General features: G+C 34.0%; 1 protein-coding gene across 1 annotated transcript; it reads right to left on the bottom strand.

The window, feature by feature from the left end:
- Nucleotides 1-8,206: 8,206 nt before the first annotated feature.
- Nucleotides 8,207-14,966, bottom strand: LOC112529616 (zinc finger CCCH domain-containing protein 12-like). Its single transcript, XM_025140944.1, has 4 exons — nt 14,859-14,966; nt 14,613-14,721; nt 11,754-14,495; nt 8,207-8,596 (listed from the first exon to the last, which is right to left on the bottom strand). The coding sequence occupies exons 3-4, from the start codon at nt 12,283-12,285 to the stop codon at nt 8,388-8,390; spliced, it is 741 nt and encodes a 246-aa protein (XP_024996712.1). The 5' UTR covers nt 12,286-14,495; nt 14,613-14,721; nt 14,859-14,966; the 3' UTR covers nt 8,207-8,387.
- Nucleotides 14,967-15,272: the final 306 nt, after the last annotated feature.

Below are 15,272 nucleotides of genomic sequence, written 5' to 3'. Positions count from 1 at the left end.
AATATAAAAAATTTAAAATATAATTAGGATAATCATTAAGTTCTAACATAATACTTAATTATTTTTATAAAATGTTATATTATTAAACCAAAAATAAACTATTTCATTATTAAACCAAAAATAAACTATTTCATTATTAAACTTAAATTAAATTATAATAAAAATAATAAATTAAAGAAATTACATAAAAAGTAAAAACTTTTAAATAGTTGATTTGATATTAAAATTGATATAATTTTTTTTCAAATTTTTATGATATCTTCAAATTTTTATGATATCTTCAAATTTATATTTTATTCAAAAATAAAATCATTATTGTTTTCTTTAAAACGCATAAAATCGTATTATAACATCGATAGAGACAAAGAATAAAATGGAACATTAAAATCAAGATGTGTCTCGCTGCATTGCGCGAGTACTCTTCTAGTATATATATATAACAACTGTAGCCACTAAATTTATAAGAATTATATCATAATTTACTACTGAAATCAATTTAGACATAACCAGAAACACCGTTTGAAGATCTATTGTTATAGAAATTGGATGATGTTTAAGATCCATGATAGCACCAAGTTGGTAAATGTACATTAAATTGTTGAATAAATGCATAATGAAAATCTATGTGACGTAACACGTGTCGCCTTCTTGGTATAGGTGACATGGCCAAACCCATGTTGGCCAAAAGGCTGACGTGGAAAATGAAAAAATTGGTGGTATTTTTGTATATTTAATTAAAAGTCAAACTGTGGTTCATAATTGAAGGGTAAAGAGACTTGTCATTTAGCTAATGTCCCTCTCATGTCTGAAGCAATCATCAAAAATTAACAAATTTTGGTTGTTTGTTTATCTCTTAATAATTTTATTAAAAAATAATTTTTCAATCATTAAGAGATGAATTTTATTTGATAAAAAAAAATCTGTATCTTAATGGTTCTAAAACTTTCTGAATAATTTTGTATCATGGGCATCCCTTAACCATTAAGCGTCATGATTTTATTGTAAACAATTATCAAACAATTATATTTCATTTTGCACTATATCATGAGAGTCTCTTAATCATTCTGACCAATTAATCATTTTGCATCAAAACATTCAGCAACTGCCAAACAACCCTTGTTTAAAAAAAATTACAATTAAGTCTTTCATTTTGAATGATTTAGTTTTTAAATTATTTTTTGAAATGAAAAAACATTAAATTTTTTTCATTTTAAATAATTAAGTATCTAAACTATTTTTTGAATGAAAATATCATTAAACTTTCACATTTTGAACGATTAAGTCTCTGATTTTTTTAAATAAATAAATAATCGAACTTTAACTAGTTGGTTAATGTAATTCTTTTTGGATTAAAAGAGTGTTGGTAACCAACATTTAAAAATGCGGTGTTTTATTTATTGAAAAAATGTTAAGGAACTTAATCAATCAAAATGAAAATGTTTAATGGTCTTTTCGGTTATTATGAAAAAGTTTAATGGTTTTTTCATTTAAATAAATAGTTTGAGGACTAAACCATTTAAAATGAAAAAGTTTTTATTTATTTATTATTTTTCCCATTAATAAATCATAAAACTATAAAATAAATAATTTTTGGAGTAAGGGGTCGTTTACCTAAATGCTTAGCCGGTAAACGTTTAATGTTAGAAGTCAACAATATAATTTATTTTACCGGGTAAGATTGTAGTACATTAGCGTGGTATCATATGCAAAAATTTACCCGGGTAAAAGTCGTCACATTCACTTACCGAGTAAAACTCTCCATCTTTATCATTGTTCTTACCGGGCAAGATTTTTGACCCTTGTCATGTTCATCCGGTAAAGAAAATTACTCTGTAATCACTTACTGGGTAAGTGTTTAATAAACGGCTCCTAAATCTTGATTTTCTTGTGGTTTATTAATAATTTTGATTTTCATTCTTATAGTTTAAAGTTACAAGAGACCATAATAGAAGAGAATTGTACACCATAGGGACTAAAACAACAACAAATATAAAGTTTAAGGACAAATATAGTAATGAATTATAAACTATAGGGATGAAAACTGCAATTTATAAATCATAGGATTAAAATATCGAAGTTTTTAACAAACCATAGGGACGAAAAACGTAATTTACTCTAATTTTTCCCTAAATTTTTTTATGTATTTGAATAAAAAGTTGATTACCGACAACTTTAACTGACCTCAAACTAAAGCTGCCTCCAAAGACAACAATGTGAGAGACATTTTTTTGGTTCATTCAGCTGCTGAGGTTAGCCGTAGGGGAAGGGGAGATCAATCCTGACACTTGTCTTTTTATTTGAGCAAAGTCATCTCATCTTTTTGCCAACTGAACTATAAGTCAAAGGCTGACTTTTTCATATAACTATATATTGTTAAAACTACACAATTCTAATAGCGTATTGTCTCATTATAAATATTGTATAATTTGAATTCTTATACAGACGGTAAGGGGTCGTTTACCAAACGCTTATACGGGTACGCGCTTATCAAGTCACATTACCTTACCGGATGAATATGGTAAGGACCAAAAATCATACCCGGTAAGAGGGAGACAAGGACCGAGAGTCTTACCCGGTAAGTGAGGGTAACTACTCTTACTATGGTAAGCACTTACCGGGTAAATTGTTACATACGATGCCGTTTTGATGGACTAAAGTCTTACCCGGTAAGTAAGTGTTAGTGTTAAATTTTACCAATAAACACTTATCGATAAAGTGTTTGGTAAACGACCCCTAAATTTTTAAAGTTTGACGTTCTTTTTCACATGTCAGAAGTCTTGGATCTTCTCTAATCATTTCAGTAACTGTAAGTAACAAATACTCTTTGTTGTTACGGGAGGCTCGTCGCCTCTCTTTCTACCAATCGGAATCTATTACGCCATCAATTTCGTCATCAAACAAAATAATACGATTCATCATACATACATCTTTACATCAAACTCTTTAGTCTTTCAAATCCTCCAAACGGGCCGACATTTATTTTCTTGCACTTTGTATTTCCCATGACCTCAAACTAGGAATGGCAACGAGTCGGGTTCGTGTCGATTATTGTTATCCCGTCCCCAAAACTGATAACTAAAATCGTCACCGTCCTCGTAACCGCCCTGATCCCTGTAGGGTTCCCGCGGTTTCTTCGACCCGCGTTGGGGAACCCGTTAAAATCTTTTTTTCCCGTTGGTTCTCCGTTCACCGTTGGTTAATATTTAAACTCGAAACCTGAACCGATCTGAAATAAATTAAACTACGTTAATCTTCACAACTAAAAATAAATTACAATTTTTTTAAAGATGTAAGTTTAAATGTCTCAAACATAATCAAACCAATTACAAACAACGTCTTATATTACTATATAAAAGCAAACATAAATTCAAATAACTAACTTCACGATTTTACGATTAGACAAAATAAATTAGACTTTTTGTGAGTCTTATTTGGGGTGTTGAGGTAAATTGGAATTAAGTCTTCTAAATTTTAATGTTAGTATTTTCTTTGATGATATATATATATATATATATATATATATATAAAAATTAAAATTAATATATATACACATATCGGGTTGGGCTGGGCAGTGATCACTGCCCCGCCCCCGTCTCCGTCCCCAAATATGTCCCGATCCGGCGATCGCGCCCCGTCCTCGATAAGATGTCCTCAAACCCGGTCCAAAAATTTTGGTTTTTAGTTTTCACTATCGGTTTCGGGTTTTTTTTTTACCATCTCTACCTCAAACACGAAGAAGATCTAAATGGCCGTTTACCTAAATGCTTACCCGGTAAGCGCTTATTGACAGAAATCAACATTATAATTTATTTTGATGCGTAAGATTCTAGTACATCAAAACATATCGAATGCAATAATTTACTGGGTACGAGTCAACATCCTCACTTACCGGATACGACTCCCCATCCTTCTCATTGCTCTTACCCAGTAAGATTCTTGGCTCTTCTCATGTTCATCTGATGAGGAGATTTATCCGATAAACACTTACCAAACAAGTGTTCAATAAACGGCCCCTAAGATTTTCCATCAGGACACGTTTTATTATAAGTTTTCGTTTCTTTAGAAATACACAACAGTTATATTATTTATAGAGTATGGATAAATTAATAATGTGGGTCCATTATTTAATTAAAATATTATAATAATGAATACATTTAATGCATATATGTACATATCAATATATTACCCGACAATGAATAAAAGTCATTAATATTATTTCAAAAAAAAAAAAAACTAAAATTATATATTTAGTGTATGATTGACTAAATTGACTTTGACTTCACAAACATTCAAGTCGGGTCAAAATTAATGGAGCCCCACACAAACAACAAGTTAGGAATTTTGTAACTGTGAAATGAAAACTAGAAACATAAAGTTTTGGGCTGAGGTTTTATTAATTGAGTCATAAAAGTTGAGCTTATAACATGAAATTAAATATAATTGATACAAACGTATTTTTGGCTGTTGGTTTGGTCCAGACCGTTCAATAAAATGTTCGAATCACAAATCAGACCGGAACAAGTGGTTTGGTTATTTTTCAGACGAGACTGCACTGCCAAACCGCTCAGACCGCCAAAAACGGTCCGGTTTGACTTTGTTCGACTGGTTTGAATAGTTCAACGGTTTTTCTTAACACTCCTAATTTTAAGCAAAAAGTGAGCACAAATAGAATAATATCAAGTCTTCTAAGGGGTTGTTTACTTGCGACTTAATTAGGCTTATTTGTCTATCTGGCTTATTCGCACAACTCATTTGAGTTGTTTACTTACGGCTTATTCACACAGAACATGACTTAATCCGATCGCATAGATAGAAATGGTGTGTTGTTCCCATTCAGCCACAAAAATGACAACTCTACCCCTTAGTTAAAGCATCGCCTCCTTCCCAAATGAGCACCCCATAGTCAACTTCTTTATGATTTTTTTTTTTGTTTTGATGTTCAAATAATTAATATTGGGGGGTAAATCGGTCATTTATGTTATTCAGACTGTTGGTTCAGATAAAAATAAAAAAAAAACAACAACACCCAATTATCCAAACAGACAAATTTATCCATACAAGACCTAATAAAAAGTTTGGTATACAGCCCCTAACTCAACCTATAATTTAACTTTTTATAAACAGCAAAGATATAATTTACAATTTTTCTAAAAAAATAATATTTTATAAATTCAACTGATTATCAATTTTTGTTGTGATTTGAATCATTACCAGATAATTTCTCTCTTTCTTTCCCATCGATATATCTGAAAATATTTTTCAAGAATAAAAAAACAGACAAAGAGACATAGGTCTTCTGGCAAGAAAATGGTGGGGTCGGTGTCGTGGAAGGAAAACATGTATACAAACGACAATTATCGTGTTTCATATTCTAATAATTTTTACGTGTCACCTCTGTACTCAAACAGTGAAACTGTCGTTTTAGTTTAAACCTGTTAAAAACACTATAAACATGAAATCTGAACTGTATACTTACATTTTATTGCGTAAATCTTCAGTGTTACATCGATAGATCTACAGATTTATCATTTGTGTCGGAAAAAAATGATTGGTTTTCCTATTTTACCCTTGAAAAAAGTGATGCACCTTTTAAGTGATTGAGAGTACTCTTACAGGTTGGAAAGTTAGTAGTGTTTTTAACATCTTGGTACCATTCATTTTTACTTTATGAAAGACCATCAATGATGGTTAAAGTGAAAGTAGTCTATGCTTGCCCTCTTTTTTACTTTTGAAACATATGGGTGTTTTTTATGTGGTCAAATATGAATCCGAAAACGAAAAAGTGGGACGACTTTATGTCTGAATTATTATCGGAACTGAAATAATGAAATCTTGTAACGATATTGTCGAATCGTATTTGTTGGACGTACTGGTTTCGTCTGACTGTGCAGGATTATTTGAATTCATTTAGGATCGAATGATTAGTGATATATGGTAATGTGTGGAATGCGAATTTTTGAAAAAGGGTCTTTTAACGGGTGAAAATTATGTAATATATGATTATATTGATCACAAAAATTAGAGGAAGGACAACTGTAAGTCTGTAACTGATAAATCTGGTTTCTTTTTGACATTCCACCATTGTGTAACACTTAATTATATAGCTCAGTCTTTTTTCCACTTGAAGTTTGTGTTCAATTCTTCATATATATATACACACACACACACACACACACACACACATATATATATATATATATATATAAGCGATCAAATGCAAACCACTTATATTTGTACAAACCGTGCAAACCACTCTTATCTGTCGATTTTATCGTTTAATTTAATGATTTTGTTTCATGAAGTTGTTTACTATTATGAAATTGTTTCATATAATACTATTTTAGATGAAGTTTTTTCATATATGGTTATGAAATTGTTTCATATATTGTTATGAAATTTTAATGAAACTGTTTCATGTATTTCTTTAAAATTAATATATTGAATATGATAATATTCATGATTAACATCCTCCATAATAAAAATGATTAATCAACCTCTCATAATTACAAAAAAAATGAAAAAACTAGAAAAAATAAAAAATTATGATTGATTGAATGAGGTTTGTACAAATAACATGGTTTGTAAAGTAAATCTCCTCATATATATATATATATATATATATAGAGAGAGAGAGAGAGAGAGAGAGAGAGAGAGTCGGGTTTAATGTAAAATCACGTATGATTTTATACGTAATTTGGTCATTTTCTTATTTTCTTAAATAAGTATCAATATATCTATATATATGTCTATATAGATAGATAGATAGATAGATAGATAGATATATTGATAATGCCTAGTAAACTACACACCGACAAATGCCGTACGCATTTATTACCGTTAACTTATATGATGATGTTGTTTGTTAAGAATCTTAATATATTCTTAAACCTTTACCGACATAATGTGAAGTGTTACATGCGTGGAAACTTCGTTCATCGAGCTCGTTTTGACAAAATGAATAGCCCTACTAATACTGTTCGTAGCACGACGATATCGAGAAATGGTCAAACCTTTGACTTTTATTAATTTCTTGAAAAAGAATGTGTAGGAGATGTTCATATTAAAGTGAGGAAATAAGCATGAAGCAATCGCAAGTTGCAACTTATAGTGTGGTCTCCTTTGGACCAGGGTCTAACCTCTCTGACACCCTGCCATACCAATCCATGTGACTACCCTCTTTTGTACTTGATTGCTCTTATTTTTGGTCAAAACTAATGGTGGGTTTTTTTTTTATTAACCTCGATATCCAATTCGCTATGCAAGCCGATTAATTTCACGGAGACCATCTATTTTGCAGATAGTCCGGAGTCACAGCATTTGAACCTCCGTGCCATAGGGAGATTTTTATTCATATTTGGATTTGAACTTGGGATCTCCTGGTACTTTTGACCTTTGGAGTCAAGCTCAAACCAATCAGGCACCACCCTTGTGGTTAACTAATGTTAGATTTTCTTTTTTTATCAATTATATTTTTCTTACCAAAAAAAAACCCAGTATAAAAAGGCCCAAGCCTGAAATCCATTCAGCATAGACAGATGACTGATAATCTGACTTTAAAAAAAAAAGAGTTGTTTTCTTTGAACGTGGCATTTAAGGCAAAGAATCGGTTTTTCGAGCCGGGTTTTCCAACCATTTACCAAAAACGAGCTATTTTGTGTCTTTTACCCCTTTTCGATTCTATTTTACTAAACTACCCTTAAAAACTAGAATCATGGAGGGGTATTTTTGGGAACTTCACTTTATACAAGTTAGTATAAATAGAGAATGTTAAAGTTTAAATAGAAAAAGTTCGGGCCATGTGAATTTTCTATCTTCAGGGTCCCATGACATTAGTTGAGATGCACATAAACCGACCTGTAAATCCAAGACTACCCAAAATAGAAAGGCCACAACCACAAGGATGGTGTCTGATTGGTTTGAGCTTGGCTCCAAATGTCAAAAGTACCAGAAGGTCTCAGGTTCAATCCAAGGAGGAATAAAAATCCCCTTGTAGTCACGAATGTTCAAATACAGTGACTCCGTACTATCTACAAAGCAGGTGGTCTCCCTGGGATTAGTCAGCTCGCATAGCGGGTTGGATATCCAGGTTAATCAAAACAAAATAGAAAGGCAGCAAATCACATTTTCCAACCACTAAAATGCAACAGAATGTGAGCTCAGAACAAAGATCAAACTTGAGAAAACCTTCAAAACCTGAAGTCTTTCAGAAACAAAATCCTCAAGACCCATCCATTTTGATCCCAAAAAGTCAAAGTTATGCAAGTTGAGTCAACAACAGTTTTGATGGTCACAAACATGGAAATCAAATGAGCAAAGCAGAGACTTATTCAAAAAGCCAGATTCGAGTTTCGCCTTTTAAGGACGGAGGATTTGAATTCTACGAGAGCTTATTCGAGGTCGTCAATCCAATCCCCATAAATACGGCTAATCTTGTCGGGACCCTTCCACTTCCTAACGGGTCTCTCTGATGTGGCTGGCGGCAGCCCAGAACCACCAACATGAGCCACTGATGAGCGGGTGGCTGCTACGACGTTCACTTGCTGGTTGGGGTTAGCCTCGTCGTCAACAAGAAGCCCACCACCGTATCGATGCAGTTCTGCCAAAAGAAATATTAGTTTCCAATATATCCAGAGGTGTAAAAATGTAATGTTCGGCATTGTTTAATTTGGATGTCAAACTTAAACCAAACCAAACCAAACCAAACCAAACCAAACACATCCACTATGTTCCACTCAAATTGACAAAAATAGTCGATCTTTGCAACCAGATTCAATTTTTGGCTACTTTTGGAACGGAATTCCCATTTTATCTAGAGTTTACGCAAAAAAGGTCTTGTGTATTTATGTAAAGCCTATTTTCAGATTAAAAAAAAAGAAAAAAAATGTATTCACGCAAATTCTTTAAGCAAATGTGGATCCTTACGCACATTTGCATAAAGATTTTTTTTTTCTTTTTTTTAGTCTGAAAATTGAGTTCGATAAATGGGAATTCAATTGAAAAAGTGACTAAAAATGAATTTGGTTGGGATATTGGCCATTTTGGTCAATTGTTTGCAGAAACCTGCCCCCACCCAAAAGGGACCATACTACACACGCAGGATGGGGCGACGATAGGAAAATCTATTGTCATGCCTAGACACAATTGAGTGGGGAAAAAAATGCACTTTTTCTGTCCCACCAGAATAAGTGAAACAAAATTAGTAAATTACTAAACTACCCATTGACTCTCACCCGTCGAGTCCAGTCTGTGTATCAACCACACTCATATGTAAAGATCTAATAACCTATCTACCTTCTCTTTTTATGAGCTAAATTGATAGGTCACTATAAATTCTTACATTTTAACATACTTTTTACTATTATAGTACTTATGCATGTAGTTTATTAACTTTTTATTCGAACTTAAATACACACATCGATTCTCAAAACCGGAAGCAAGTTGTTTGGCTATTAAAGTCAAAATCACGACAACCATGGAAACTACAAAGACGTTTGGTTCGTAGGGATCCGAAGGAATCTGAAGGAATTGGAAACTGCCTTGACGTTCTAAACCCAACTCACGTACCACTTGAACCGGCAACAGATTTTCTATTACCATTCCCTCTGCTTCTTCAACTTTATGATGTCTCTATCCATTCTCATGAACATTTAAATACTTTGTATATCAATTTTGAAAATAAACAAGTCTTTTGACATTCAAAGTCAAATTTTATGGGAACAGAAACCAAACAAAATCAGTAAATCTTACCCGGAGGTACGGTCTTGAGGGGTAAGTTGTACACAAATCTTACCTCTGTTTCAAAAGATAGAGAAATTGTTTTGAGAAGACCACCGACTATTTTAGCACAAAACATCGAACTTTCGGAACTACAAGCTCATGATCATAGGATAAGACGAATTATGCTACGACGAACTTAGATTAAATTATGTCGAATGTATAAGCATTTGTTGGACCTCTCTAGTATCTTCACCGCTAGATGGTTGCATGCATCACATGAAGAGGCAAATTCCCTGCGGTATAAGGTTCCACGAACTCGTAGATAAGGCCAACTCCTTTGGCATACTCCATACTCCACATAGGTACCGTTACCGTACTATCCCCACGCCAACCTTGTATAACCTCTATCAGTTCTTATTAATCTTTTGGTACATGTCTCCTCTTTCAACCCATGCAGTGACCACATCTTGAGCATGATATGTTATTTTGCCAAAAGAAATACACTTGGGGGGTTCTCTTATTATAAGGATGTGTTTGGTATGCGGGACATGACACTACAAAAACTTGTTAACCTGTGTTTGGCACAACATTGGACCAGGACTAAGAAACCTATATAGGACAAAAATGCTTTTTTCTGTCCCCCCAAAAAGGATGGAACAAAAATCAAAGAAACCGACAAGATTTGTAAATTACTAAACTACCTATGTCAAATTAAGACCTTAAAAGGGTAAAACAACAATAGAAGTTAGACCTATTATAGCAATGAAAAGAGCTAAATTAAGCCTAAATGGGTTGATCACACCAATAATATCCCTTACGCTCTATGAAGTAACCCCGATTCCATTAATGATTCCAAGCATTTATAGCTCTACTTCAATCATTTCATTTTCACCACACCTACCTTATAGAACAATCCATATTGTAAAAACCAAACATAGTAAATCCCATACAGAGGGAGGGGAGGGGCGGGGCGTGGGGGGGAAGGATGTTGGCAGACCTTGCCTCTCTCCCCAAGGGGTAGAGAGGTAGTATCTGTGAAAGCCCTTGATTTGCAAAACAAAAATTGGAAGCAACAAGTAAGCAAGCTACAAGCTACAGGTGAGAGTGTGTTCAGAACAAAGAAAGCATCTGCCAGCTAATATTTCTAATCAAACTATGTGGTTTTATAACAGGCATAAATTATGGACAAGCTTTTCACTCCCCTATTTCTTTGAGCATGTGTAATGCAATCAACATTAGAACGTAAGTGAAAACAATGAACTCGGATTGTTATCTTCATTAGTTCAATGTAATGTTGCTTTTCTCCAAAGGCTACTGAATTTGCTAGACCACATGGGTGGCGCTTGTCCATGATGTCCCTTGGGCCTATTCTTCGTTGTTCTTCAGGGTGCATTTGGTACATGGGACAAATTAGGACAGGACAACACAAAATTTTGTTGTCCCACCTTTGGCGCGACATTAGACTGGGACAAGACAGACTGAGTGAGACAAAATGCATTTTTTTCTGTCAGCAAAATAAGTAAGAACAAAAATCAGGGAGATGGGTGGTAAGTTACTAAAATACCCATGTCAAATTAAAACGCTAAAACCTTCCACAATTCTTTCACCAATTACCTTCACTTATATATAAGCAGAGGGCATCTAAGTTGAAGTCTCCATTATAGAAACATCAGAAGAATAATTGTCAATTGCACAAAGAATGTTGGTTCATTTTAATGAACATTCCAAATGGAGGCAAAAAGTATCAAACAGGACATAAATACACTTTTACATGTGCCAAGAATGACATAATGGAGCATGTAATCAACTAATAGCCAAGATTTATGTCAAGTAACAATCTGTGTGTCTAGATTTTAGTCAAGAGCTCAAGATAGAAACTCAAACCATTTGTGGTTAATGAGTATTAATCAAGCTAACAGGTAAAGGGAATTAACTATAGTTTCCAACATACAACCATAAAGATATATATAAACCAAGAAAGCCATTTAAGATCATTAGTTTATTACTATATGAAATAAGGTTAAAATGAAATATACCTGCCGCCCCATGAGCAAAAATGCACTTGCTCCCGTATGGGCAATTACCTGTCCGCTCCCACTTGTAACATATCTTGGTCTTCCAACTCGGCTTCACCGTTGAATTAGACGCTGCTGACACTAGTGGTGCCGCTGCTGGTGCTGCTGCTAGTGGCAGTGCTAGTGGTGGTGGTGCTAGTGGCGGCGCTGCTGCTGTTCCACTTCCACTCCCAGTAGCTCCTCCATTCCCATACCCAACACTAGATCCAGGACCCAAAAGTATCGCAGTTCTTTCTCGGCCTTTCATTTTATCATCATGAAGATAAGTGCATTTATCACCAAAAGGACAGCCCTCTTCAGAAGAGAACTTCCTGCAGTGTCGGACTCTGGATGACCTCAGTTTCTCAATAATAAAGCGAGGAGACCCAAGTGATGGAATTTCAAATTCTTCCCTTCCCGAAACAGGTTGATCATCCCGATTGTCAGCTCCACGTCTTGGGCCATGTCCACCAATTATATGAATGATGTTTCTCCCATCTCGGCCGCCATTCATTTTGGATGCGGCTGAATCCCTCAGGAAATCTTTCCAAAGTTGATACTAAACCAAGTAGACAAAACCCTAGGAGAAACACTTATATACGGGTAGTGCAACTCCAAAAACGACGTCGCAAGACTTAAGTTATTGTTCGTTAACATAAATAAAAAGGCTAGGCCTAAATATTTATAGAATCATTGATACTAACTAGTAGAATAGATAGACGCAAATACAAAGCCCAAAATTCAAAGTATCACTTGCATCTTAAATTAAGAACGAAACAAATAAATGGAGAATTTGTAATGCAAATAGAAAACCCAAAATTCCAACAGTATCACCAATATTTGAAGTGGAATCAAGAACATCCAAATAGATGGAGTTTCTGTGATGCTTATATTACAACTTCAAATCCTACCCAACAGAGTTACTGTAACAAAGGAAGAATAAAACTACCTAAACAACAACCAAAGATCTAGAATAAAAATAAACCAAGAAAGGAAATCTTAAGAATAGTACAATCTTTGTCACTAGAACAGATCTAGAGAGCAGATTCATGAACTTATCACAATAATTTAACAAACTAAGGGTATTTATGACACTAGAAAAAGAAAATTACCCAATGAAAACAGTTATTATCCAATAAGCAACCTAAAACTAACGCATTAAGACTTAAATTAAATAACTAACAGCAAGTATGACAATGAAAGAGGGAAAATTACCCGATGAAAGCAGTTATTATAGAATATATGTAGAACTAATGCTTCGACTCAAACTAAACCCAAATGGTTAGATTTTCAAACATATGTTGCCTACATCAAGAGGATTTTCAAACATATACAGTCATTTTACATAGAAAGGCCGAAAAGAACATTAACAATTCATGGTAACCAATTCATGTTAATTGTAAGATTAATTCATGTTAATTGTAAGATTAATACCAGTTGGGACGAGGAAAACTTGATTCTGTTTGCTTCTATCCCTGAAAACGTATTTGATTGTTCATGATTATTTTATGTCAAACCTCCATCCGGCTTGCAAAAACCAAAACAGATCCTTGTCTTAACGATAGGGGAACCAAAGATACCAGTATGTTCAGACCCCTAACTCCTAAGCCCAAATCGGGCTCCAACCCGAGAGGGGCCTTTTAAGCCGATAAATACAAGAATCGAAAGTAAAGTAGAACTTCTCATCTACATGACCTAAAGTATTGGCCTTATCAGTTGAGAAGAATCAAAACAGTCAACCGCTTATGTGCAATTCGTGTGCTTGTTGTGTTGGTGATATCTAAAACAAAAAATACAATTTCCTACTTTTCTTCTCTTTGTTTTTGAACGGTTCTAAGATTTGTCATATATGATTTAAGAAGTTAAGGCTATGGGGGTCAATTGAGCTCAACACACGATGAGGGTAAGGGGCTTTGTGCAATTAAGCTCTTTATAACTATGCTCAAAGACTCCAAAAAGTTCGGGAACCAAACCCTACAGAGAGGTTCGAAGGAACTATGAGTTCAATGAGCAGTCCATGATTCACTTTTGAACAAGCCAAGCGAAGGAAGTATGAACAGCTGCTTTATCTATTGACAAGCATTGAGTTCAAGTAGATAGCTTCATCAAGGTAGATAGGGCTGTGGGGAAGTGATGATATGTCAGGGATCAAGGATGAGGGTTAAAATAATATCAAAAATCAATCAAGCAAAAACAAGCATTATATGTTGGTTTATTTGTACTCTGAACCCTTTGTTGTTATTTAGGTAGTTTTATTGTTCCTTTGTTACAGTACCTCTGTTGTATAGGATTTGAAAGTTGTAATATAATACATCGCAAAATCTCAATCTATTTGGCTTGTCTTGATTCCACATTCAAAATATTGGTGATGCTATTAGAATTTTGGGTTTCTCTATTTGCATTGCAGATTCTCCATTTATCTGCTTTACAATAAAGTGAGAGACTGAATTTTGGGCTTTCTACTTGCATTTATCGATTCTACTAGTTTGTATCAATGATTCACCAAATATTTTGGCCAAGCTTTTTTATTTATTCTAAACAACAATAACTTAGTTTGGATCGTCGTCTTTTGGAGCTGCACTACCCATGTACAGTCAATCCTTCTAAATTTGTCTACTTGGTTTAATATTAACTTTGGAAAATTTTCCTAATGGAATTCTACTGTATCCAAAATGGATGACAGCCAAGATGGAATACATATTCAAACCATCTTAGCTCCTAACCCTAAAATTAGAAAGAAACAAAGAAACCCTCATCCTCATCCCTTACCATTAACTTCTTGATCAGATAAGTTAAAACAATGGGAATAAAAAGTAGAATGTTGCATTTTGTTTCACATACCATCGACACACAATCACACCGATGGAACAAGGATCTCAAACAAACCACCGACCACCGCAATTTTTTGGGGCTTTCTTTCTCGTTCTCCCCCAATATGCGTTTAAGAACCCTAGAAAAAACAGCAATAACAGGCATTAAAACAATATCATGATGAACCGATAACAATCTTTCCTCGAGAAACAAGTGATGTAAGTAATCAAACATCATCGTAGCAGTAGCAACAACAACAGAAATTGCAATACAAACCATTTTCGATGCGGTGAGTTTGAAATTTTGGGGATTTCCATGCCATAATTTCAAGAAACAACAGAAAAACTAAAAGGCAAGAAGAATATGACCGTGAAGAAATGGGGACGGAATCATCTAAGCGGCAAAAAATCATCTCTATGTTCTGTATTTCTTTGAAACCACCGTTATTGGAAATGCCACGGTTTCTTACAGAATTGAGGATATTTTATGGACTTAAAACGTAAAAAAAAACATCTTATTTGTTTATTCCGGTATGGTATCGGTATAAGCACTTTTGAGTATTTTGATAAATAATTTATATCGATGTCAAATCGGTAATTAAGTTGATAAGCATTTTTGTAGAAAAACATAAGTTGTTTCAAATAAGCAATCTCAAACACCCCTAAATTACGGATTTGATCCAATGGTATG

Source organism: Cynara cardunculus (genome assembly GCF_001531365.2).
Source record: "Cynara cardunculus var. scolymus isolate 2C chromosome LG 16, CcrdV1, whole genome shotgun sequence".
Classification (NCBI taxonomy): domain Eukaryota; kingdom Viridiplantae; phylum Streptophyta; class Magnoliopsida; order Asterales; family Asteraceae; genus Cynara; species Cynara cardunculus.
The sequence above is the reverse complement of the archived record's forward strand: the minus strand, read 5'-3'. Positions and strand labels throughout refer to the sequence as shown.